This window comes from Oncorhynchus clarkii, chromosome 20, assembly GCF_045791955.1.
Source record: "Oncorhynchus clarkii lewisi isolate Uvic-CL-2024 chromosome 20, UVic_Ocla_1.0, whole genome shotgun sequence".
Classification (NCBI taxonomy): domain Eukaryota; kingdom Metazoa; phylum Chordata; class Actinopteri; order Salmoniformes; family Salmonidae; genus Oncorhynchus; species Oncorhynchus clarkii.
Genome location: NC_092166.1, coordinates 74,076,108 through 74,099,254, shown reverse-complemented (window position 1 = coordinate 74,099,254; position 23,147 = coordinate 74,076,108). Strand labels below are relative to the sequence as shown.

Below are 23,147 nucleotides of genomic sequence, written 5' to 3'. Positions count from 1 at the left end.
TAGAATAGTCCCAAAAGTGCAAACCCCACCAACCTGGCACTCCAGGCAGACAACACTAAACGGTAAGGGTATTTAAAACATATTTCAAATAGTGTTTGAACCCAGGGCTGGATAGAACACATGCAATGGAAGCAGTCTCACTCAGCTCAGACGCAAAAGACTGAGACACAGAATGTGTTCAAATTCCAAAGCAAAGTGGAGTTCGACATCACTTGGCATTGATAGCCACAGGCTTACTCAGAGCCAATGACTCTAGCCTAGACCTACCTCTCAATAACCTGCATACATGCAGGTTGTGGATATCTATAAACAGGGTGGACAGGGTGGAAAACAAAAAGTACAAAACGTAGTTCAAATTCATTTGTCAAGGAGATACCATACTAATCAACTTTGGAATTATACATTTTTTAAATATTTTGTATGTTTATTGAATAGAGAGAGACAGATGAGAAAGGTAGGCGAGAGAGTGCTGAAAAAGCAATGGGTCAAATTTGAACCCATGCTAGCAGAGGTACATCGTACATGCGCTCCAGAGGTAGCGGCTTAAACAGCTAGATCACGACAGGCCACAACTTCTTTGGAATGTTTACATTTGACATTTTAGAGATTTAATTCATTTAATTATAATGTATGTGTATTTGAATAGACAGAAATGGGACCTATATCCCAAACATGGGGTGTTCTAAAAATGTTGTTGTAAACATTCAGATCCTGCTGAGAAGGATTTAGTGTTGAAGAATGAAAGTCCTTTCATAAGAGAGAATGGAATCCTCATTGAGAGAAGCAATGTATCAATCACAAAGTGCTTTATAGTAACCCGGCCAAGATCCCAAAGAGCAAGTAGGGGCAAAGTGGCAAGGAACAAGTCCCTAGAAGGAAGAAACCTTGAGATGAACCAGAATCATAAGGGAGGCCTATCCTGCTCTGGCAGTACTGGGTAGAATTACTTTTCAATACATTTCAAAACAACTATTCAGATAACCTTTATTTGAAAAAACAAGTAGTTGAATATTGGAATGTATTTGGAAATACACTTGGAAAGTATTTCAAAATACTCAAAAACTCTGACGCAAATTTACCACGTACTGAACTCAGTTATTCCAAAATAGTATTTTAAATAAATATTTTACTTTCAAATACAATTTGATCAACTATTTGCTTATTACAAATTACCATTCAAATACTCAAAGACAGTGCATTCAGAAAGTACTCAGACCCCTTGACTTTTTCCACATTCTGTTACGTTACAGTCTTATTCTAAAATTGATTAAACAGTTTTTTTCCCCCTCGTCAATCTACACACAATACCCCATAATGACAAAGCAAAAACAGACGTAACAAAAACAAAATGAAATATCACATTTACGTAATTAAACAGACCCTTTACTCAGTACTTTGCTGAAGTACATTTGACAGCGATTGCAGCCTCGAGTCTTCTTGGGTATCACGCTAAAAGCTTGGCACACCTGTATTTGGGGAGTTTCTCCCACTCTTCTCTGCAGATCCTCTCAAGCTCTGTCAGGTTGGATGGGGAGTGTCGCTGCACAGCTATTTTTAGGTCTCTCCAGAGATGCTCGATCAGGTACAAGTCCGGGCTCTGGCTGGGCCACTCAAGGACATTGAGAGACTTATCCCGAAGTCACTCCTGCGTTGTCTTGGCTGTGTGCTTAGGGTCGTTGTCCTGTTGGAAGGTGTACCTTCGCCCCAGTCTGAGGTCCTGAGCGCTCTGAAGCAGGTTTTCATCAAGAATCACTCTGTACTTTGCTCTGTTCATCTTTCCCTCGACCCTGACTAGTCTCCCAGTAACTACAGCTGAAAAAAATTCCCATGATGCGAACACCACCATGCTTCACCATAGGTTTGGTGCCAGGTTTCCTCCAAATGTGACGTGTGGCATTCAGGCCAAAGAGTTCAATCTTGGTTTCATCAGACCAGAGAATCATGTTTTTCATGTTCTGAGAGTCTTAAGGTGCCTTTTGGCAAACTCCAAGTGGGCTCTCATGTGCCTTTTACTGAAGAATGGCTTCCGTCTGGCCACTATACCATAAAGGCCTGATTGGTGGAGTGCTGCAGAGATGGTTGTCCTTCTGGAAGGTTCTCCCATCTCCACAGAGGAACTTTGAAGCTCTGCCAGAGTGACCATCAGGTTCTTGGTCACCTCCCTGACCAAGGCCCTTCTCCCCCGACTGCTCAGTTTGGCCGGGTGGCCAGCTCTAGGAAGAGTCTTGGTGGTTCCAAACATCTTCCATTTAAGAATGATGGAGGCCAGCTCTAGGAAGAGTCTTGGTGGTTCCTAACATCTTCCATTTAAGAATGATGGAGGCCAGCTCTAGGAAGAGTCTTGGTGGTTCCAAACATCTTCCATTTAAGAATGATGGAGGCCACTGTGTTTATTTTTTGGTACCCTTCCCCAGATCTGTACCTCGACTCAATCGTGTCTTGGAGCTCTACAGACAATTCCTTCAACCTCATGGCCTGATTTTTGCTCTGACATTCACTGTCAACTGTGGGACCTTATATAGACAGCTGTGTGCCTTTCCAAATCATGTCCAATCAATTGAATTTACCACAGGTGGACTCTAATCAACATGTAGAAACATCTCTATGATGATCAATGGAAACAGGATGCACCTGACCTCAATTTTGAGTCTCATAGCAAAGGGTCTGTATATTTATGTAAATAATGTATTTCTATTTTTGATTTTTAATACATTTGCAAACATTTCTAAAAACCTGTTTTCGCTTTGTCATTATGGGTATTGTGTGTAGATTGATGAGGAACATTTTGTATTTAATACATTTTTGAATAAGGCTGTAACGTATCGAAATGTGGAAAAAGTCAAGGGGTCTGAATACTATCCGAATGAAAATACTCAAATGCACAAAAAAAGCATTTACAGTGTCTCCAGTATTCACACCCTTTAACTTTTTCCAAATTGTTCTAATCAAATATGGATTTTTTTTGTCATTGGCCTACATACGTTTTTTGACATTTTTACAAATTAATTAAAAATGAAAAGCTGAAATGTCGAGTAAATAAATTCAACCCCTTTGTTATGCCAAGCCTAAATAAGTTCAGGAGTAAAAATGTGCTTAACAAGTCACATAATAAGTTGCAAGGACCCACTCGGTGTGCAATAGTTTTTAATGTGATTTTTTAATGAGTACTTCATCTCTCTACTCCACACTTAAAATTATCTGTAAGGTCCCTCTGTCTAGCAGTGAAATTCAAACACAGATTCAACCACAAAGACCAGGGAGGTTTTCTAATGCCTTGCAAAGAATGGCACCTATTGGTAGATGGGTAAAAAAAAATGAAGCAGATATTGAATATCCCTTTGAGCATGGAGTAGTTATTAACTACACTTTGGATGGTGTACCAATTCACCTAGTCCCTACAAAGACACAGGTGTCTTTCCTAACTCAGTTGCCAGAGAGGAAGGAAACAGCTCAGGGATATCACAATGAGGCCAATGGTGACTTTAAAACAGTTATAGAGTTGTAGTTACTCCACTGGCTTCCGTCTGGACACTATACCATAAAGGCCGTATTGGTGGAATGCTGCAGAGATGGTGGACAGAGTGAAAAGGAACCCTGTACAGAATAAATATATTCCAAAACATGCATCCTGTTTGCTACAAGGAACTAAAGTAATACTGCAAAAAATGTGTCAAGGCATTGTTTGAGTTTGCTCCCACTGCAGCAAAAAGAAACACCGTTGGCCTCTGCTAGTGATATCCTCACAGGCACACTTGATGACTCGAGTGGCCCCGTTACCAAGGTAACCTTAAAGGGGCAGCTAAACATTTTTGTCTGATATTTTTGTTAAAATTCTCGTGTCATAGAATATTTAATGAAATCGAGCAATACTTTGAATATGCGAGGGTCAGCAAGAGGAGTACACCTGCTCTAAAATACATTACTAACACCGAGGCCAGCTGGCACTCAGCCAAAAGCTTTGTCATGATTTACATTGAATTAGTGCTAATACTTTAAGACTCATCCTTAACAATGCATAAGCCAAACTATTTGGGATACTGATTGTTTTCAGATGTCCTGTAGTTCAAATATAGACCGGTCCCAGATCTGTTTGTGCTGTCTTGTTGACAGTGACCATAGGAGTTGTCAAGACAGCTAAAACAAACCCGGACCAGCTTGGTTACATCATGGGGCAAAGACTATGGAGTGCTGGTAAGTGGAGAAGAGCTCAGATTTTACGGTTGCTCAGACCTGGGTTTAACAACTACACAGCACTTAGTTCAGAATTTAGTTTAGCAACTACACAGCACTTAGTTCAGACCTGTGTTTAACAACTACATAGCACTTATCTCAGACCTGGGTTTAACAACTACACAGCACTTATCTCAGACCTGGGTTTAACAACTACACAGCACTTATCTCAGACCTGGGTTTAACAACTATACAGCACTTATCTCAGACCTGTGTTTAACAACTATACAGCACTTATCTCAGACCTGGGTTTAACAACTACACAGCACTTATCTCAGACCTGGATTTAACAACTACACAGCACTTATCTCAGACCTGGGTTTAACAACTATACAACACTTAGTTCAGACCTGTGTTTAACAACTATACAGTACTTAGTTCAGACCTGGGTTTAACAACTATACAGCACTTATCTCAGACCTGGGTTTAACAACTACACAGCACTTAGTTCAGACCTGTGTTTAACAACTATACAGTACTTAGTTCAGACCTGGGTTTAACAACTATACAGCACTTATCTCAGACCTGGGTTTAACAACTATACAGCACTTAGTTCAGACCTGTGTTTAACAACTATACAGCACTTAGTTCAGACCTGTGTTTACCAACTATACAGCCCTTTTCTCCAAATAGACTTACAGTACATATTGTCATTTTTTTGTACGTGATGCGTGCAGGAATTGAACCCACAATCTTGGCATTGAAAGTGCCACGCTGTTATCAATTTAGCCAAAAGCAAGCAATAAGCAACTTGTGCCTTTGCAACTATCCCCCAAAGCTTCTTCCACCACACTGAAACTGCATGAGATGGGAAAATGTTTTTTTTGTGTTTTTTTTGCAAGAGCAGGGAGGAAAATAGCTGCCAAATATCTCTCTCTCTCTCTCTTTCTCTGAAAGTGTGAAAAGTCTCACCAGCTCTCAGTGGAGGACATGTTTCAGGTTCCCTGTAGCAAGAGGAAATGGAAAGAAATAAAAATGCTTTTAAACCACATGTGGAGTCAATTCCTGCTTTAGCTATCAAATATTTAAAAGTACTTATTTTATATAGCCCGCAGATTTTGAATGGTTCCGGATGGCAGTTGGTTTGAAGTTCTTGGTCTGTCAATGTGCAGTTAATCAGTAATCAAAGTCTCAAAAATGTGAAAAATCAAGTGTGTGTGAGTGAAAAGGATTAGTGATTCCAACTGCATGAGAAATAGGGCAATCATGATGCGGAGTGCCAGAGTGAGACTCAGTTGTGGTTTAGAGTCAGTTGTGGTTTAGAGTCAGTTGTGGTTTAGAGTCAGTTGAGGGTGAGTCAGTTGAGGATGAGAGCGGTAGAGAGTGAATGCTGCCAGAGTGAGACTCAGTTGTGGTTTAGACTCAGTTGAGGATGAGAGTGGTAGAGAGTGAATGCTGCCAGAGTGAGACTCAGTTGTGGTTTAGACTCAGTTGAGGATGAGAGTGGTAGAGAGTGAATGCTGCCAGAGTGAGACTCAGTTGTGGTTTAGAGTCAGTTGAGGGTGAGAGTGGTAGAGAGTGAATGCTGCCAGAGTGAGACTCAGTTGTGTTTTAGAGTCAGTTGAGGATGAGAGTGGTAGAGAGTGAATGCTGCCAGAGTGAGACTCAGTTGTGGTTTAGAGTCAGTTGAGGATGAGAGTGGTAGAGAGTGAATGCTGCCAGAGTGAGACTCAGTTGTGGTTTAGAGTCAGTTGAGGATGAGAGTGGTAGAGAGTGAATGCTGCCAGAGTGAGACTCAGTTGTGGTTTAGAGTCAGTTGAGGGTGAGAGTGGTAGAGAGTGAATGCTGCCAGAGTGAGACTCAGTTGTGGTTTAGAGTCAGTTGAGGATGAGAGTGGTAGAGAGTGAATGCTGCCAGAGTGAGACTCAGTTGTGGTTTAGAGTCAGTTGAGGGTGAGAGTGGTAGAGAGTGAATGCTGCCAGAGTGAGACTCAGTTGTGGTTTAGAGTCAGTTGAGGATGAGTCAGTTGAGGATGAGAGTGGTAGAGAGTGAATGCTGCCAGAGTGAGACTCAGTTGTGGTTTAGACTCAGTTGAGGATGAGAGTGGTAGAGAGTGAATGCTGCCAGAGTGAGACTCAGTTGTGGTTTAGACTCAGTTGAGGATGAGAGTGGTAGAGAGTGAATGCTGCCAGAGTGAGACTCAGTTGTGGTTTAGAGTCAGTTGAGGATGAGAGTGGTAGAGAGTGAATGCTGCCAGAGTGAGACTCAGTTGTGGTTTAGAGTCAGTTGAGGGTGAGTCAGTTGAGGATGAGAGTGGTAGAGAGTGAATGCTGCCACAGTGAGACTCAGTAGAGGAGGATAGGGTAACAGTGGTTATGAACAGAGTGCCGGAGTAAGAACCAGTAGAGTTTGACCAACCAACCTGAGTGTCCTCAGGTCCCACAGCTTAACTCCGTCGGTCACCGCGCTGGTCAGGAAGAGGTTGTAGGAGTCTGGAGTCTGGCTACTGAACATAGAGCCCTAGAGGATAAACAAATAAATAAATAAGATATTAAGACTGGAATCCTTAATGGTGACACATCTGTTGAAGAACAACATTGCACGCACGATAGAAGAGCACAATATAGACTGCACCTCTTTCTTTTTTAACATGCTGCATGACACTTTCCCTGCTCGGCAACAAAAACAATAACAGTGGTGATGGGGCAGCCAGTGCTTCTGTTTCCCCCTACTGCGGATTTCATCTTTAATGTTCAATTAAATGTGGTTAATATCAAATAATTCTATGTCAAGTTAAGAATAAATAACACGTTTTAAACAGGGTGAAACAGTGAGGTACTACCCAAACGTGTCCGAAGAACACAGAATGCTAAATGTTTTGCTATGGTGTGTCCTTCTGAAAAAACTGTTCTAAAATACATTATTCATAATTTAAGACTGCACAGAATTATCGCTGGGTAATTTACCACCCCTGAATGTCAGAAAGTCAGAGAGGCAGAGTAGACATAACACCTGAATTGAGAGAGTCAGAGAAAGACAGTATAGATAATCACTGAATGTGAGAGAGTCAGAGAAAGACAGTAGAGATAATCCCTGAATGTGAGAGTGTCAGAGAAAGACAGTATAGATAATCCCTGAATGTGAGAGTCAGAGAAAGACAGTAGAGATAATCCCTGAATGTGAGAGAGTCAGAGAAAGACAGTAGAGATAATCCCTGAATGTGAGAGAGTCAGAGAGAGACAGAGCAGAGATAACCCCTGAATGTGAGAGAGTCAGAGAGAGACAGAGCAGAGATAACCCCTGAATGTGAGAGAGTAATCGAGATAATCCCTGAATGTGTGAGTCAGAGAAAGACATTAGAGATAATCCCTGAATGTGAGAGTGTCAGAGAAAGACAGTAGAGATAATCCCTGAATGTGAGAGTGTCAGAGAGAGACAGAGCAGAGATAACCCCTGAATGTGAGAGAGTCAGAGAGAGACAGAGCAGAGATAACCCCTGAATGTGAGAGAGTCAGAGAAAGACAGTAGAGATAATCCCTGAATGTGAGAGAGTCAGAGAGAGACAGAGCAGAGATAACCCCTGAATGTGAGAGAGTCAGAGAGAGACAGAGCAGAGATAACCCCTGAATGTGAGAGAGTCAGAGAAAGACAGTCGAGATAATCCCTGAATGTGTGAGTCAGAGAAAGACATTAGAGATAATCCCTGAATGTGAGAGTGTCAGAGAAAGACAGTAGAGATAATCCCTGAATGTGAGAGTGTCAGAGAGAGACAGAGCAGAGATAACCCCTGAATGTTAAAGAATCAGATAACCCCTGAATGTGAGAGATAACCCCTGAATGTGAGAGAGTCCGAGAGACACAGTAGATAACCCCTGAATATGAGAGAGTCCGAGAGTGACAGTAGATAACCCCTGAATGTGAGAGAGTCAGGGGGGGACAGTAGATAACCCCTGAATGTGAGAGAATCCGACAGACAGTAGAGATAACCCCTGAATTTGAGAGAATCCGAGAGACAGTAGAGATAACCCCTGAATGTGAGAGAATCCGAGAGACAGTAGAGATAACCCCTGAATGTGAGAGAATCCGAGAGACACAGTAGATAACCCCTGAATGTGAGAGAATCCGAGAGACAGTAGAGATAATCCCTGAATGTGAGAGACCGAGAGAGACAGTAGATAACCCCTGAATGCGAGAGAGTCAGAGAGAGAAGGGAGAGATAACCCCTGAAAGTTAAAGAGTCAGAGAGAGAGAGAGTAGAGGTAACCCCTGAATGCTAAAGAGTCAGAGAGAGACAGCCAGCAGAGAAAATCCCTGAATGTGAGAGAGTCCGATAGAGACAGTAGAATGTGAGAGAGTCAGGGAGAGAGAGAGAGAGTAGAGGTAACCCCTGAATGTTAAAGAGTCAGGGAGAGAGAGAGAGTAGAGTCAGATGGAGACAGCGTAGAGTCAGAGGGATACAGAAGAGAGATAACCCCTGAATGTTAAAGAGTCAGAGAGAGAGAGAGAGAGTAGAGTCCGATAGAGACAGTAGAATGTGAGAGAGTCAGGGAGAGAGAGAGAGAGAGAGAGTAGAGGTAACCCCTGAATGTTCAAGAGTCAGAAAGAGATGCAGAGTAGAGTCAGAGAGAGACAAAGTAGAGTCAGAGGGATACAGAAGAGAGATAACCCCTGAATGTTAAAGAGTCAGAGAGAGAGAGAGAGAGTGGAGTCAGATGGAGACAGCGTAGAGGTAACCCCTGAATGTTGAAGAGTCAGAGAAAGAAGGGAGAGATAACCCCTGAAAGTTAAAGAGTCAGAGAGAGAGAGAGTAGAGGTAACCCCTGAATGCTAAAGAGTCAGAGAGAGACAGCCAGCAGAGAAAATCCCTGAATGTGAGAGAGTCCGATAGAGACAGTAGAATGTGAGAGAGTCGGGGAGAGAGAGAGAGAGTAGAGGTAACCCCTGAATGTTAAAGAGTCAGGGAGAGAGAGAGAGAGTAGAGTCAGATGGAGACAGCGTAGAGTCAGAGGGATACAGAAGAGAGATAACCCCTGAATGTTAAAGAGTCAGAGAGAGAGAGAGAGAGAGTAGAGTCCGATAGAGACAGTAGAATGTGAGAGAGTCAGGGAGAGAGAGAGAGAGAGAGAGAGTAGAGGTAACCCCTGAATGTTCAAGAGTCAGAAAGAGAGAGAGAGACAGAGTAGAGTCAGAGAGAGACAAAGTAGAGTCAGAGGGATACAGAAGAGAGATAACCCCTGAATGTTAAAGAGTCAGAGAGAGAGAGAGAGAGAGTAGAATCAGATGGAGACAGCGTAGAGGTAACCCCTGAATGTTAAAGAGTCAGAGAGAGACAGAGTAGAGTCAGAGAGAGGCAAGAGTAAAATCAGAGAGAGAGAGAGTAGAGGTAACCCCTGAAGGTTAGAGGCAGAGAGACAGAGAAGAGTCAGAGAGAGAGAGAAGATGTAACCCCTGAACGTTAGAGTCAGAGAGAGACAGAGAGAGAGACAGAGTAGAGTCAGAGAGGGACAGAGTAGAGGTAACCCCTGAATGTAAAAGAGTCAGAGTAGAGTCAGAGAGAGACAGAGTAGAGTCAGAGAGAGACAGAGTAGAGTCAGGTGGAGACAGAGTAGAGTCAGGTGGAGACAGAGTAGAGTCAGAGAGAGACAGAGTAGAGTCAGGTGGAGACAGAGTAGAGTCAGGTGGAGACAGAGTAGAGTCAGGTGGAGGCAGAGTAGAGTCAAGTGGAGGCAGAGTAGAGTCAGGTGGAGACAGAGTAGAGTCAGGTGGAGACAGAGTAGAGGCAGGTGGAGGCAGAGTAGAGGCAGGTGGAGGCAGAGTAGAGGCAGGTGGAGGCAGAGTAGAGTCAGGTGGAGACAGAGTAGAGTCAGGTGGAGACAGAGTCAGGTGGAGACAGAGTAGAGTCAGGTGGAGACAGAGTAGAGTCAGGTGGAGACAGTAGATTCAGATGGAGACAGAGTAGAGTCAGATGGAGACAGAGTAGAGTCAGAGAGAGACAGAGTAGAGTCAGAGAGAGACAGTAGAGTCAGGTGGAGACAGAGTAGAGGTAACACCTGAATAGGGTGCTGAGAGCCTATAGCTGCATTACTATGCTGAATACTGGAATGGAAACAAATGTGTCATTCTTTTCATCTTCCCCCACCACCACACAACCCATCAAGATGGGATAAGAGACTTGGTCTGTCCCCCAAATGGCACTCTATTCCGTATATAGTGCACTACTTTTGACCAGAGCTGATCAAGAGTAGTGTACTATATAGGGGATATGGTGTCATTTTGGACATACCCTTGGACTGAGGCTGTTTCTTCACTCACTAAAACAAACAGACTTTTTATCATCTTGCCCTTTAGGGATATTCATGGGGTCAATTTATGACTTTTACACCAGATTCTTTGATGATGCACATAATGAAGGAGAGGAGGTTTGTTTTGTTTAGGTTAGGTTTCTAGTAAGTGTGTGGGAAAGTGAGTCTGAGAGGGCATTTCAAGTTGTAGTTTCCGAGAAGTGCCTCGGCTCTGATGATTTCCAGGTGATCTTTGCAGAGAGAAAGGAAAAGATGGAAAGTTCAAGCAGGGCTGGAGAAGCTGTTCACAATGTCTGAGCCACATGTCCAGTCAATATAGAGAGATATGGTGCACACACACACATCCCTCTACGTTGAACTCTTCAATACTTTTTGGGGGGTAAGCAACACATCTTATAAAACAGATTTATTTACATTGATTTACCTTTATTTAAAAAATGTTGCTTGGTGCAAGAACCCATACCAGGGATAATGTCGGAGAAAGTGAGGGAAGGAAATTAGGTGAGGAGAGGGGGGATGTTATCTATGTTGTGTGTGTGTGTGTGTGTGTGTGTCAGCTTTTTGTTCACCCGCACTCGCCCGCAATTACCAATAACCCATCAACAACCGCCCGACTATGAGTGTAAATCTGAGGCCCTCACCTGACCCTGTCTCGCTAATATAGAAAATAGCGGAAATATTTTTTTTACAGGGGGTACAGGATTGTTTTTGCCTGATTTAGATTTATTTCTGCTTATAATTTCCAACATTTCGTTGCCTATTTGTTAGTCAACTGGTCTATAATTAGATACATGCAGCTTCTCTTCTGTCATTATGTTGCCCTAGAAGACTAAATTAACCCTTGCTCACCAGAATGTCATAAATCGACAGAAATAATTATTCAACTTGGTTCACATCGGTAAAGTTCTCTGTCATCTCTGCCTCTTTTGCTGAGCAAAGACATTTAGGAACCGGGAAGAAAATGCAATAACCAAAAAAAAAACAGGAACGATTTTCTGTGCAAAATGTCCAAATGACAGTTTGACTGGTTGTAAGGAAATAGAAAGCTGTGAAAACGACCAAACATGTTTCTGATAAGATTTCAGTGCAGCTTGGGTGCATATTTTGTGGTTGAAATACTATCAGCTTTTATGATGCTGATAAAGACAGCACCTCTACAGACGGTATCTAACTTTTTATTTGCATTTTCTCAAGATGCTGAAAGAAATAAATCATATTTCTCCACTCCTGTTCCTGAGTAAAAATTTTGCCAACATTTGGTGTATCATTTTACTGCTTTGTGAGACGTTATAGACCGACAGTCAGTGTCCAGATTTCATTTCCCATGTAACCCATCTGAACAGTAGGCTACAGTTCCCTTGACGTGCTATAGGCCTATTTGAAGTCCCCGTCTTGTGACTGTGGAATTTGTACAGCCCCTCATACTCATCACAACCGGCACTGCTATCATCCTCTTTAACACTTGACCAAGTCTTTCCCAAACATGACTTTTCTGGACCTCCCTTCACTTTTATTTCAACTGTCCCATTTCACAGCTTTTCTCTTACTGAATTCAACTCTGACATTGTCCTTTTTGCCTCCGTGGATCGGCGTTAACATTTTCTGCCTGTTCCCAAAAGTATTTGGTGATTGGAGTGTAGGCTTTTTGGCCCACGTACAGTTAGGCCCTGAAGCTTAGGCTCACACACTAATGCAATAAAGCATTAAAATAATGAAAGAAAAATGGTCAATGTAGCCTATAGATATAAATTGCACAAGAATGACACATTTATGGATTTTTTAAGGTATTGTTTTCTCTTTATTCAACCCAACCACCCGCCCTTCATCCATACAATATTTAATGCCACTAAACCCAACCCCTCAGATATAATGGCTGGGACTGTGCGTTATGAGTCAATCCGCGCATCACCAGTGTGTGTGTGTGTATTTGTGTGTTCTGGTGTGTGCGTGTACGTGTGCGTGCGCGTGCGTGCGTGCGTGCACGTTATGTACACAGTCTTTCCAGGCATAGAAAGGCATTTCCCATGATGATCATTAACCCTCCGGCCCCTGTGCCCTGCACTGTCCCTAAGACCCCAAGGCAGCACCCAGGTGGCCCCATAGCCCTAAGGCACCCAGAAAGAGGGATGACCCCACATTGACGCAGCGACCGGCCCACAATGCACTGCACACAATGGGTTGGCGTGACTGGGAAAATACAAGGTGAAAAGAGACTCAACACACTGTGTCTGCATCCCAAATGGCACCCTATTCCCTATATAGTGCACTACTTTACCCTGACTCTCACTCTACTGATTCGCCATCTAGCCCCAAAAGTAGTGAACTACATAGGGAATAGGCTGCAGCCTACATGCTATCCTTTGTTGCGTGAAAGAGAAGGGTGCCAGACGTCTTTGGGCCAAAGGAGACAGGTGGTGGGAGAGCAGGTGGTGGGAGAGAGCAGGTGGTGTGGGAGAGCAAGCGGTGGGAGAGAGCAGGTGGTGTGGGAGAGCAAGCGGTGGGAGAGAGCAGGTGGTGTGGAAGAGCAAGCGGTGGGAGAGAGCAGGTGGTGTGGAAGAGCAGGCGGTGGGAGAGAGCAGGTGGTGTGGGAGAGCAAGCGGTGGGAGCTAGCAGGTGGTGTGGAAGAGCAGACGGTGCGAGAGACAGGCGGTGCGAGAGAACAGGCGGTGCGAGAGAACAGGCGGTGCGAGAGAATAGGCGGTGCGAGAGAGCAGACGGTGCGGGAGAGCAGACGGTGCGAGAGAGCAGGTGGTGGGAGAGAGCAGGCGGTGCGAGAGAGCAGACGGTGCGAGAGACAGGCGGTGCGAGAGAGCAGACGGTGCGAGAGAGCAAGCGATGCGAGAGAGCAGGCGACGCGAGAGAGCAGGCGGTGCGAGAGGAGGCGGTGGGAGAGCAGGCGGTGGGGAGAGTGGTTCCCAGCAGAAGAAGGGATCAGGATGGGTTAATACAAGTTAAGCCAGGTCACTAGGTGCAGTTCACCCAGTTAATCCAGGCTACTGCCTCTGTGACTGTGTGTGTGTTCTCTGTTGATAATGCAGCGTGTGTGTGTGTGTGTGTGTGTGTGTGTGTGTGTGTGTGGTGTGTGTGTGTGTGTGTGTGTGTGTCAAAGGCCTGTGTTAGGCGGGTCAGGTCAACACGAGAGCAGATCCGTGCCCCCTCTTCACAGTAAACATAGTCGGGTCAACGGGTCCAACCATACAGTCCCCCTGTTGTCCAGTTCTACCCAGTTCAACCCCATGATCATTGTCTGTCTGTCAATGTGTCGGTCTCTGTCTTTCTGTCTATCAATTTGTCTGTGCATTTTTCTGTCCCCCTATCTACTGTCTGTCTAATATTCCAGACATATCTCAGAGACATGGCTACTTATAGATATTGCTATTGTTAGAAAACTGGCTTCTTTTCATATTAATAACTTGGTCTTGTATGAGACATAATATATCATATTTTAAATAGAAACACCTCTGAAACATGTTGAATTAATTTGACAGTCATGTCAAAGACTGGAATGATATGCACACCCCTCCTATACACTTGTATAATTTATTGAACATGCATGCATTTACAGCACACGGGATATTTCCATTTGTTTCCATGCACTGGTTGAGGCTGAGACCATTCTTGGGCTCTGGTCCAAATGGAAACCTATTCCCCATATAGTGCACTACTTTTAACCAAAGCGTGTGTGTGCATGTGTGTGCGTGTGTGTGTGTGTGTGTGTGAGCGAGAGTGTGGCTTTACTCCTAAGACAGATGAATTATACCGATGATGGCTCGACGAGTCCTTCACTCTTGGAGACACGGACTACGTCTTAAACGGCATCCCATTCCCTTTATAGTGCACTACTTTTAACAAGGGCCTATAGGGTGCCATTTAGGATACATCCACTGTCTCATCACGGTCTTCTTCATTCACACCACAGCCTGACACTTTCATCCCCAGAAAGAGATCTGTTTCTTACACAACGTAGGCTAAGACCCTATCTTATATAATACAACACCCATGTCTGGTCTGCCAAGGAATACATCCTCTGACAGTCCAGTATGATGGAAGATGGGTGTTGCTGACGTACCACTGCAACCCCATGGCCCAAGGCAAGCTAGCCCACTTTCATTATGTCCTCAGAAAAGTTCTGTGTCGTGGGAGGACTGTGAAAGAGTTAAAGACCGAGTCCCAAAAGGCACCCTATTTCTACACAGTTTGACCAAATCCCTATGAGCTTTAAGGTAAACTAATACTGCTCCTTAAATAATAATATAATACCCATGTCTGGTCTGCCAAGGACTACATCGTCTGACTGTAGTATGGGTGTTGCGGACGTACCAAGACAAGACGACTGTGCACTTTTCCACTCCAATCTGTCCTCCGGTAAACTTGCTTTTAGTGATGCACTACTTTTAGGATACATACTTGCAAAAAAATTGCTCGCCAAAAGCACCAAATTCCAATCTACAGTAAAACATGGTGGCATATTACTAGGAAAGGGTTTGCTTTAATGGATTTTCAGTGACTTTATTGACCTATAAAGCTGTATCTTTCGAGGAACCCAGTGTGCTTTCCAGAGATGGAGGAGTGTGCCATCACAGCCCCACTGAGGGAAGGAAGTGACCTCAGACCATGATTCTTTCAGCTTTTATAGACTCAACCATTATGTGGTATTTTAATCACTAACTCCATCCCTCTCTGACCTTTCCTGAACGAAAAACCCTAGTGACATCACCTCAATCACTTCAACAGCCGACAATGTAATCTGAACTGTTCCACGTACTTCCTAGAAAAGTCATAATTCAAATACATTTTACAACATATAGGGCTGGTTTGTTGAACCCAGATTACGCCTCCTCCTGGTAAATGTTTATGCTAGCCTATGTAGTGGTTTTGAATGTGTTGTGACTGTTGTGTGCTCAGGGTTCTCTTCTTACCTTGTTCTGTGTGATGTGATGGACAGCTCTGCTGTGGGCATCAGGGAGCTGTGAGGCCACTGTCCCTGTGTTCATGTCCAACACCTGGATGGAGCGGTCAGCACCACTCACCAGCACTATGTCTGACACATACAGCTGCTAAGGAAAGTCCATTACAGTACTCAATGGGCAGTTAAGTTTCACTTTGAAACTCACATTGATCATTCTTAAAGGGGCAATCAGGAGTAGAAACAATATCAAAGCATCCACCCTGCCTGTTTCGGTAAAAAGCTGAGGGATGGGGCTGGAACAATGTAACCACTCTCAAAGAGCTATGGATACCATCCATGACATCAAAATGACAGTTTTAACCATGTTTTGAAGTTATAAGGTAAAACAGTTGAACAAAGCACACGAGTCATTTATAAGCTAGATTTTTCAAGACTCAATGGGTACATATCATCAATTTATACGTTTAAAAAATATTATGTAGCAACTGCCGATTGCCCCTTTAAGTGAAACTCCAGTAAGTTATACCACTCAGCGAGAATAATTCATTTCAATATGTTTTACGAAACCATTCTGGTAACACAACCTTGTCATATCCACCACAGCCCCAGGTCCTGCTGCTCTAGCCTATTCTGCTCAGGAAGGGCTTCAAACCTCACGTGTAGCCTCCGGTCTGCCACAGTTGATCTTGGCACTAAATCAACATGATGTCTGCATCCCAAATAGCAACATATTCCATATTTAGTGCACTACTTTTGATCAGGACCCAGAGGGAATAGGGCGCTGTAAAGAGAATAGGGTGTCATTTGGGACTCAATTACTTGAATGTTTCAGGAATGTCTCTATCCCGAATGTCTCCTTGTTAAAGAGTTTTACAATACATTTATTTTCTAATAAATCCTCTGAACCCTAAAGTCCATTTATAGCAATGTTTGGAGGACTGAGTGTCGTTTTTACTGAGGTATTAAGCTGCGTTGTGCTTGGCAACGGACAAAGTAGAAAGGAAAGTAGACATCAGATGATTCTGTAAGATTTTCCACTCTCTGTGTGTTACTGTGTTATTTGTGAGTTTGTTTAGAAATGGAGACTGAAGAGATTCCTTGCTGTCAGTCAGTGAATGATATGGGTTATTGTTGATCAGCACTAGTGATAAAGACTCTCTACAGATTATGATCCATAATCAAAGGCTTTGTAGAATTGTGTTAACAACTCTAGATAAATACTATCAAATAGTGTCACTAATATTAAGAATAAACTACTATGGTAAGTAGATATGAGGGTAGATGAATGCTTTTGGTAATGATGATCTAAGACATGAATTAACTGCTACCTCGGTTTGAGGAGAGAGTAGATAGCTGATCCTATATTTCTCAGATACAGTGATCACTGGATTGTGTGATGAAGGATACAGGAGTAGAAGTCGTTGATGACTGACACAGCAGTGATGTCTGTTCCTGACTTAGTCTCTAAACATCTTGTCAGTTTGATGGCACTCCTCTGCTGGTACCTGAACAAGAATAAAGATAGATTTGTGCTTGGAGTTAAATTGTGGAAATTAGATATATACTGTATAATATACTATATAAAGCTTCAAGTCTGGATACTTAGTAATTAAAGTCAGATGCGGGCCCATACTCAAAAAGTGTCTCAAAATCAGAGCATTATGATCTAAAAAACAAAAATGATCCTGACTCAGCACTCCTACTCTGTCCTTTCTGTCCAAAAATGATGCAGAAAAATTAATCCATGCTTTTGTCACTTCTAGGTTAGACTACTGCAATGCTCTACTTTCCGGCTACCCGGATAAAGCACTAAATAAACTTCAGTTAGTGCTAAATACGGCTGCTAGAATCCTGACTAGAACCAAAAAATTTGATCATATTACTCCAGTGCTAGCCTCTCTACACTGGCTTCCTGTCAAAGCAAGGGCTGATTTCAAGGTTTTACTGCTAACCTACAAAGCATTACATGGGCTTGCTCCTACCTATCTCTCTGATTTGGTCCTGCCGTACATACCTACACGTACGCTACGGTCACAAGACGCAGGCCTCCTAATTGTCCCTAGAATTTCTAAGCAAACAGCTGGAGGCAGGGCTTTCTCCTATAGAGCTCCATTTTTATGGAACTGTCTGCCTACCCATGTCAGAGACGCAAACTCGGTCTCAACCTTTAAGTCTCTACTGAAGACTCATCTCTTCAGTGGGTCATATGATTGAGTGTAGTCTGGCCCAGGAGTGGGAGGGTGAACGGAAAGGCTCTGGAGCAACGAACCGCCCTTGCTGTCTCTGCCTGGCCGGTTCCCCTCTTTCCACTGGGATTCTCTGCCTCTAACCCTATTACAGGGGCTGAGTCACTGGCTTACTGGGGCTCTCTCATGCTGTCCCTGGAGGGGGTGCGTCACCTGAGTGGGTTGATTCACTGATGTGGTCATCCTGTCTGGGTTGGCGCCCCCCCCCCCACCCCCCCCTTGGGTTGTGCCGTGGCGGAGGTCTTTGTGGGCTATACTCAGCCTTGTCTCAGGATGGTAAGTTGGTGGTTGAAGATATCCCTCTAGTGGTGTGGGGGCTGTGCTTTGGCAAAGTGGGTGGGGTTATATCCTTCCTGTTTGGCCATGTCCGGGGGTGTCCTCGGATGGGGCCACAGTGTCTCCTGACCCCTCCTGTCTCAGCCTCCAGTATTTATGCTGCAGTAGTTTATGTGTCGGGGGGCTAGGGTCAGTTTGTTATATATACTTCTCCTGTCCTATTCGGTGTCCTGTGTGAATTTAAGTGTGCGTTCTCTACTTCTCCTGTCCTATTCGGTGTCCTGTTCTGTTATTATTATTCGAATGCTTAAGTGTGCGTTCTGTTATAATCTCCACCCGGCACAGCCAGAAGAGGACTGGCCATCCCACATATGCTCTCTCTAATTCTCTCTTTCTCTCTCTCGGAGGACCTGAGCCCTAGGACCATGACTGACTGTGCTGCTGCTCCAGTTTCAACTGTTCTGCCTTATTATTATTCGACCATGCTGGTCATTTATGAACATTTGAACATCTTGACCATGTTCTGTTATAATCTCCACCCGGCACAGCCAGAAGAGGACTGGCCACCCCACATAGCCTGGTTCCTCTCTAGGTTTCTTCCTAGGTTTTGGCCTTTCTAGGGAGTTTTTCCTAGCCACCGTGCTTCTACACCTGCATTGCTTGCTGTTTGGGGTTTTAGGCTGGGTTTCTGTACAGCACTTTGAGATATCAGCTGATGTACGAAGGGCTATATAAATAAATTTGATTTGATTTGATTTGAATGAATACGGGCCCTGGCCTAAAAATACTGCCCTACACCACCAATAACTGGTGTTGAACGGACAACTGCTAGCCATTATATGGTACTGCAGGCAGCGTGCTCTGTAGAGAGAGACTCAGTCTAGAATAAATGATCATGTAGGCAGCATGCTCTGCAGAGAGAGACTCAGTCTGGAGGAAATTATAATGTAGGCAGCATGCTCTGTAGAGAGAGACTCAGTCTGGAGGAAATTATAATGTAGGCAGCATGCTCTGTAGAGAGAGACTCAGTCTAGAATAAATTATAATGTAGGCAGCATGCTCTGCAGAGAAACTCAGTCTGGAGGAAATTATAATGTAGGCAGCATGCTCTGTAGAGAGAGACTCAGTCTGGAGGAAATTATAATGTTGGCAGCATGCTCTGTAGAGAGAGACTCAGTCTGGAGGAAATTATAATGTTGGCAGCATGCTCTGTAGAGAGACTCAGTCTAGAATAAATTATCATGTAGGCAGCATGTCTGTAGAGAGAGACTCAGTCTGGAGAAAATTATAATGTAGGCAGCAAAAATAGGATTTTGAATGGGAATCAATAATTGTTGTTTTGTCCTTGTTTTGTTGTTTTGTCCAAGGATCAATGTCCCCTTGCTTAGCGTTTCTCGGCTAATGTGCTGGGCATGGCTATCTCCTCGTTGGTGATCTTCCCACATGCTTTCCATACCCCAGTCAGGACATGTTAACATGATACTGTAGAATATAAACTTGTTGGTTTGATCATAAACAGGAAGTGAGGAGAGCCAACTCTTGTCCTTTGCCCTATACATCTCTCTCTCTCCTAAGAATGTGTTCTCAGAAGTGATTTTCAGGAATGCAGGTAATTATGTGACTGTGATGTGACTGTAAACTAACAATACTGAGAAAAATAAATAAAGCTACATGCATCAATTTCAATGATTTTACTGAGTTACAGTTCATTTAAGGAAATCAGTCAATTGAAAAAAAGTTCATTAGGCCCTAATCTATGGATTTCACATGACTGGGCAGGGGAGCAGCTATAGGTGAGCCTGGGAGGGCATAGACCCACCCACATAGGTTCCTGCCTTTCTAGGATGTTTTTCCTAGCCACCGTGCTTGCTGTTTAGGGTTTTAGGCTGGGTTTCTGTATAGCACTTTGTGACATCGGCTGATGTAAAAAGGGCTTTATAAATACATTTGATTGATTGATTGACTTGGGAGCCAGGCCCACCCACTGTGGAGCCAGGCCCAGCCAATCAGAATGAGTTTTTCCCCACAAAAGGGCTTTATTACAGACAGAAATAATCTTCAGTTTCATCAGCTGTCTGGGTGGCTGGTCTCAGCCGATCCCACAGGTGAAAAAGCCAGATGTTGAGGTCCTGGACTGGCGTGGTTACATGTGGTCTGTGGTTGTGAGGCCAGTTGGACATAATGCCAAATTCTCTGAAACGATGTTGGAGGCGGCTTATTGAATGTTCATTTCTCTGCCAACAGCTCTGGTGGACATTCCTGCAGTCAGCATGCCAATTGCACGCTCCCTCAAAACTTCAGACATCTGTGTCATTGTGTTGTGTGACAAAACTGCACATTTTAGTGTGCCCTTTTATTGTCCCCAGCACAAGGTGCACCTGTGTAATGATCATGTTGTTTAATCTTCTTGATATGCCAGCCCTGTCAGGTGGATTAACTTTCTTGGCAAAGAAGAAATGCTCACTACTAAGCTTTTTCTGCTTATAGAACATCTCTGGAACACTTTACATGTTATGGAACACTTTGCATGTTGTATTTATATTTTGTTCAGTATGAATTGATGGGATGACACATTAAAAAAATATCTGTTGATATCCATGGTCCAAAAAACATGAACCAATAGCCTCCTCCCAGATGCAATCAAAGTCAATTAGTGCTTCCTAGCTGAGATATTATACATGTTACATGTTTGGTTGAAATGTACGATAGAACAATGGAGACTGAGCTCCAACACCATCAGAAGAACTGGGGCACAGTGGAGAAGATGACCAAGGACAGCCAGAAGTTGGGAACCTTTTGTTGCCCTATCCACCAGCCTACCCAATGGCAGATGAGTATGTGTTGTTCATATAATTAAAATGTGATTCCTATCATTAAAATATTCCTATCATTACCTTTTAATGTCATCCTGTGTGATATCCAGCCAGGTTATAGAGGTACCGGTGTAAGGAGGGGTCATACGTCAGCAGAGGCAACTTCTATCTATCAATCTATATACTTTTCTATCTTTCATATCCTTACCTTTTAATGTCGTCCTGTGTGTTGTCCAGGTGATACAGGTAGAGGTGTAGGGAGGGACCAGATGCCAGTAACAGGAACTTATCCAGGTAGTAGAACTGAGCCCCCCGGATGGTTTTGGAGAACTTCTCATCACCCCCCTGAAGGAAGAATAATTATAAAAGCTTACAAATGGCTTATGACAAGTTATGAAACATATCTGCAGAATGTTACCAAAAGTTTGTTTGGTTAAGTGTTACCAAACCAATCACTACCGGATGAATAACTTGAATTATCTTGCATCCGTCTCAGCTGAGGGCCAACCATTTGATGACTGTTTAATAAGGGTTATTATGATAAGTTATTTAAACTTCTTATGGATCAGTCCCATCTCGACAACTTCCGGTGAAATTGCAGAGCGCCAAATTCAAATTAAATTACTATAAATATTTAACTTTAACTCATGAAATCACAAGTGCAATACATCAAAATAACGCTTAAATTGTTGTTAATCCAGCTGCCATGTCAGATTTCAAAAAGGCTTTACGGAGAAAGCAAACCATGTGATTATCTGAGGACAGCGCTCAGCGCACAAAACATTACAAACAGTTAGCAGCCAAGTAGATTAGTCACGAAAGTCAGAAATAGCAATAAAATTAATCGCTTACCATTGATGATCTTCGTATGGTTGCACTCACAAGACTCCCAGTTACACAATAGATATTTGTTTTGTTCGATAAAGTCCCTCTTTATATCCAAAAACCTCAATTTTGTTGGCGCGTTTTGTTCAGTAATCCAATGGCCCAAATGCGGTCAAAATTCCAAAAAGTATCTGTAAAGTTCGTAGAAACATGTCAAACGATGTTTATAATCAATCCTCAGGTTGTTGTTAGCCTAAATAATCTATAATATTTCAACCGGACAATAGCGTCGTCAATATAAAAGAAAAACAAGGCGCGCTCTCGGTCGTGCGCAGCAAAGAGCTCTGGGGACATCCAGAGCTATTTCTCCCTCATTCTCCCTCATTTTTCAGAATGAAAGCCTGAAACAATGTCTAAAGACTGTTCACAACTAGTGGAAGCCATAGGGAACGGAATCTGGGTCCTATCCCTTTAAATGGTGGATAGGCTTTCATTGGAAAAACACCCATTTCAAAAATAATGGCACTTCCTGGATGGATTTTCCTCCGGTTTTTGCCTGCCATATCAGTTCTGTTATACACAAAGACATTATTTTAACAGTTTTGGAAACTTTCGAGTGTTTTCTATCCGAATCTATCAATTATATGCATATCCTAGCTTCTGGGCCTGAGTAGCAGGCAGTTTACTTTGGTGCCCCCTATCCTAAAAATGAATATAGCCTCAAATAACATTGAAATGTACTATTGGAATATAATTATTGCTTTATGAGCCTCTACTTTCATGGCCTGATACCACATGTGCATTAAATAGATGTACCCTTTAATAGATGGGTTTAATAGATGGGTTTAATAGATGGGTTCCATTCATAATAGGAGGGTTGGTTGCATTCATAAATCCCTCTCTCTCTTTCCCCCTCTCTCTTTCTCCCTTTAAAACGCTTTGTGAGGAGTTTTCCCTGGCCTCAAAGTCAGTAAGACACAGGAATTTCTATTTTCCATGTGGAAAAAGAGACTCATGAAAGAATATCATTTGGATTGAAGCAGAGGGAGAGGGGCTGTGTCCTTGTCAGCATGCTATGCTCTCGTTGTGGAGTAGTTATGTGGTCCTCTTTTTTAAAGCCACTCTTTTCATATCTTTGATACTTTTATTTTGGCAGAATAGAAGTAAAGAGGTTTATAGATAGAGGGAGACAGTGGGAAAGACAGACGCAGGAGGTCTTCTTGGTCGACATATGTTAGGAGCCGGGTGTGGTACCACTGGAACAGGCTCTGCATAATGTGGTACTCTTTAACAGAGAGAGAGAGAGAGAGAGGGGAAGAGAGAAGAAGAGAGTGAAAGAAAGGAGAAGAAAAGGACAGAGAAGAGAAGAGTGGGAAAGAAAGGAGAAGAAAAGGACAGAGAAGAGTGGGGAAGAAAGGAGAAGAGAAGGAAAGAGAGGAGAATAGAGGGGAAGGAAGCGTTTTTCAGTGCCAAAAGACAAAGCAAGAGATTATAGGCCGTCATGCCTCATCAGGCGCTTAGCCCCAGGGCTTGTAGGAGCTGCAACGTTATATAGCCTATCTAATGTAACAGAAATTCCTGAAAAACCTGGGAAAGATTCTGGAAT

The 23,147-nt window shown here is 43.3% G+C and overlaps 1 protein-coding gene across 1 annotated transcript in view; it reads right to left on the bottom strand.

The window, feature by feature from the left end:
* Positions 1 to 23,147, bottom strand: part of LOC139376891 (WD repeat domain 27) — a 151,309-nt gene that overhangs the window by 82,993 nt on the left and 45,169 nt on the right. The window contains exons 18-21 of the mRNA XM_071119880.1: positions 20,925 to 21,061; positions 16,789 to 16,886; positions 15,392 to 15,513; positions 6,593 to 6,690 (exon numbers count right to left, since the gene is read on the bottom strand). Of these exons, the coding sequence (XP_070975981.1) occupies positions 6,593 to 6,690; positions 15,392 to 15,513; positions 16,789 to 16,886; positions 20,925 to 21,061 (455 nt within the window). The remainder of the gene's footprint in view (positions 1 to 6,592; positions 6,691 to 15,391; positions 15,514 to 16,788; positions 16,887 to 20,924; positions 21,062 to 23,147) is intronic.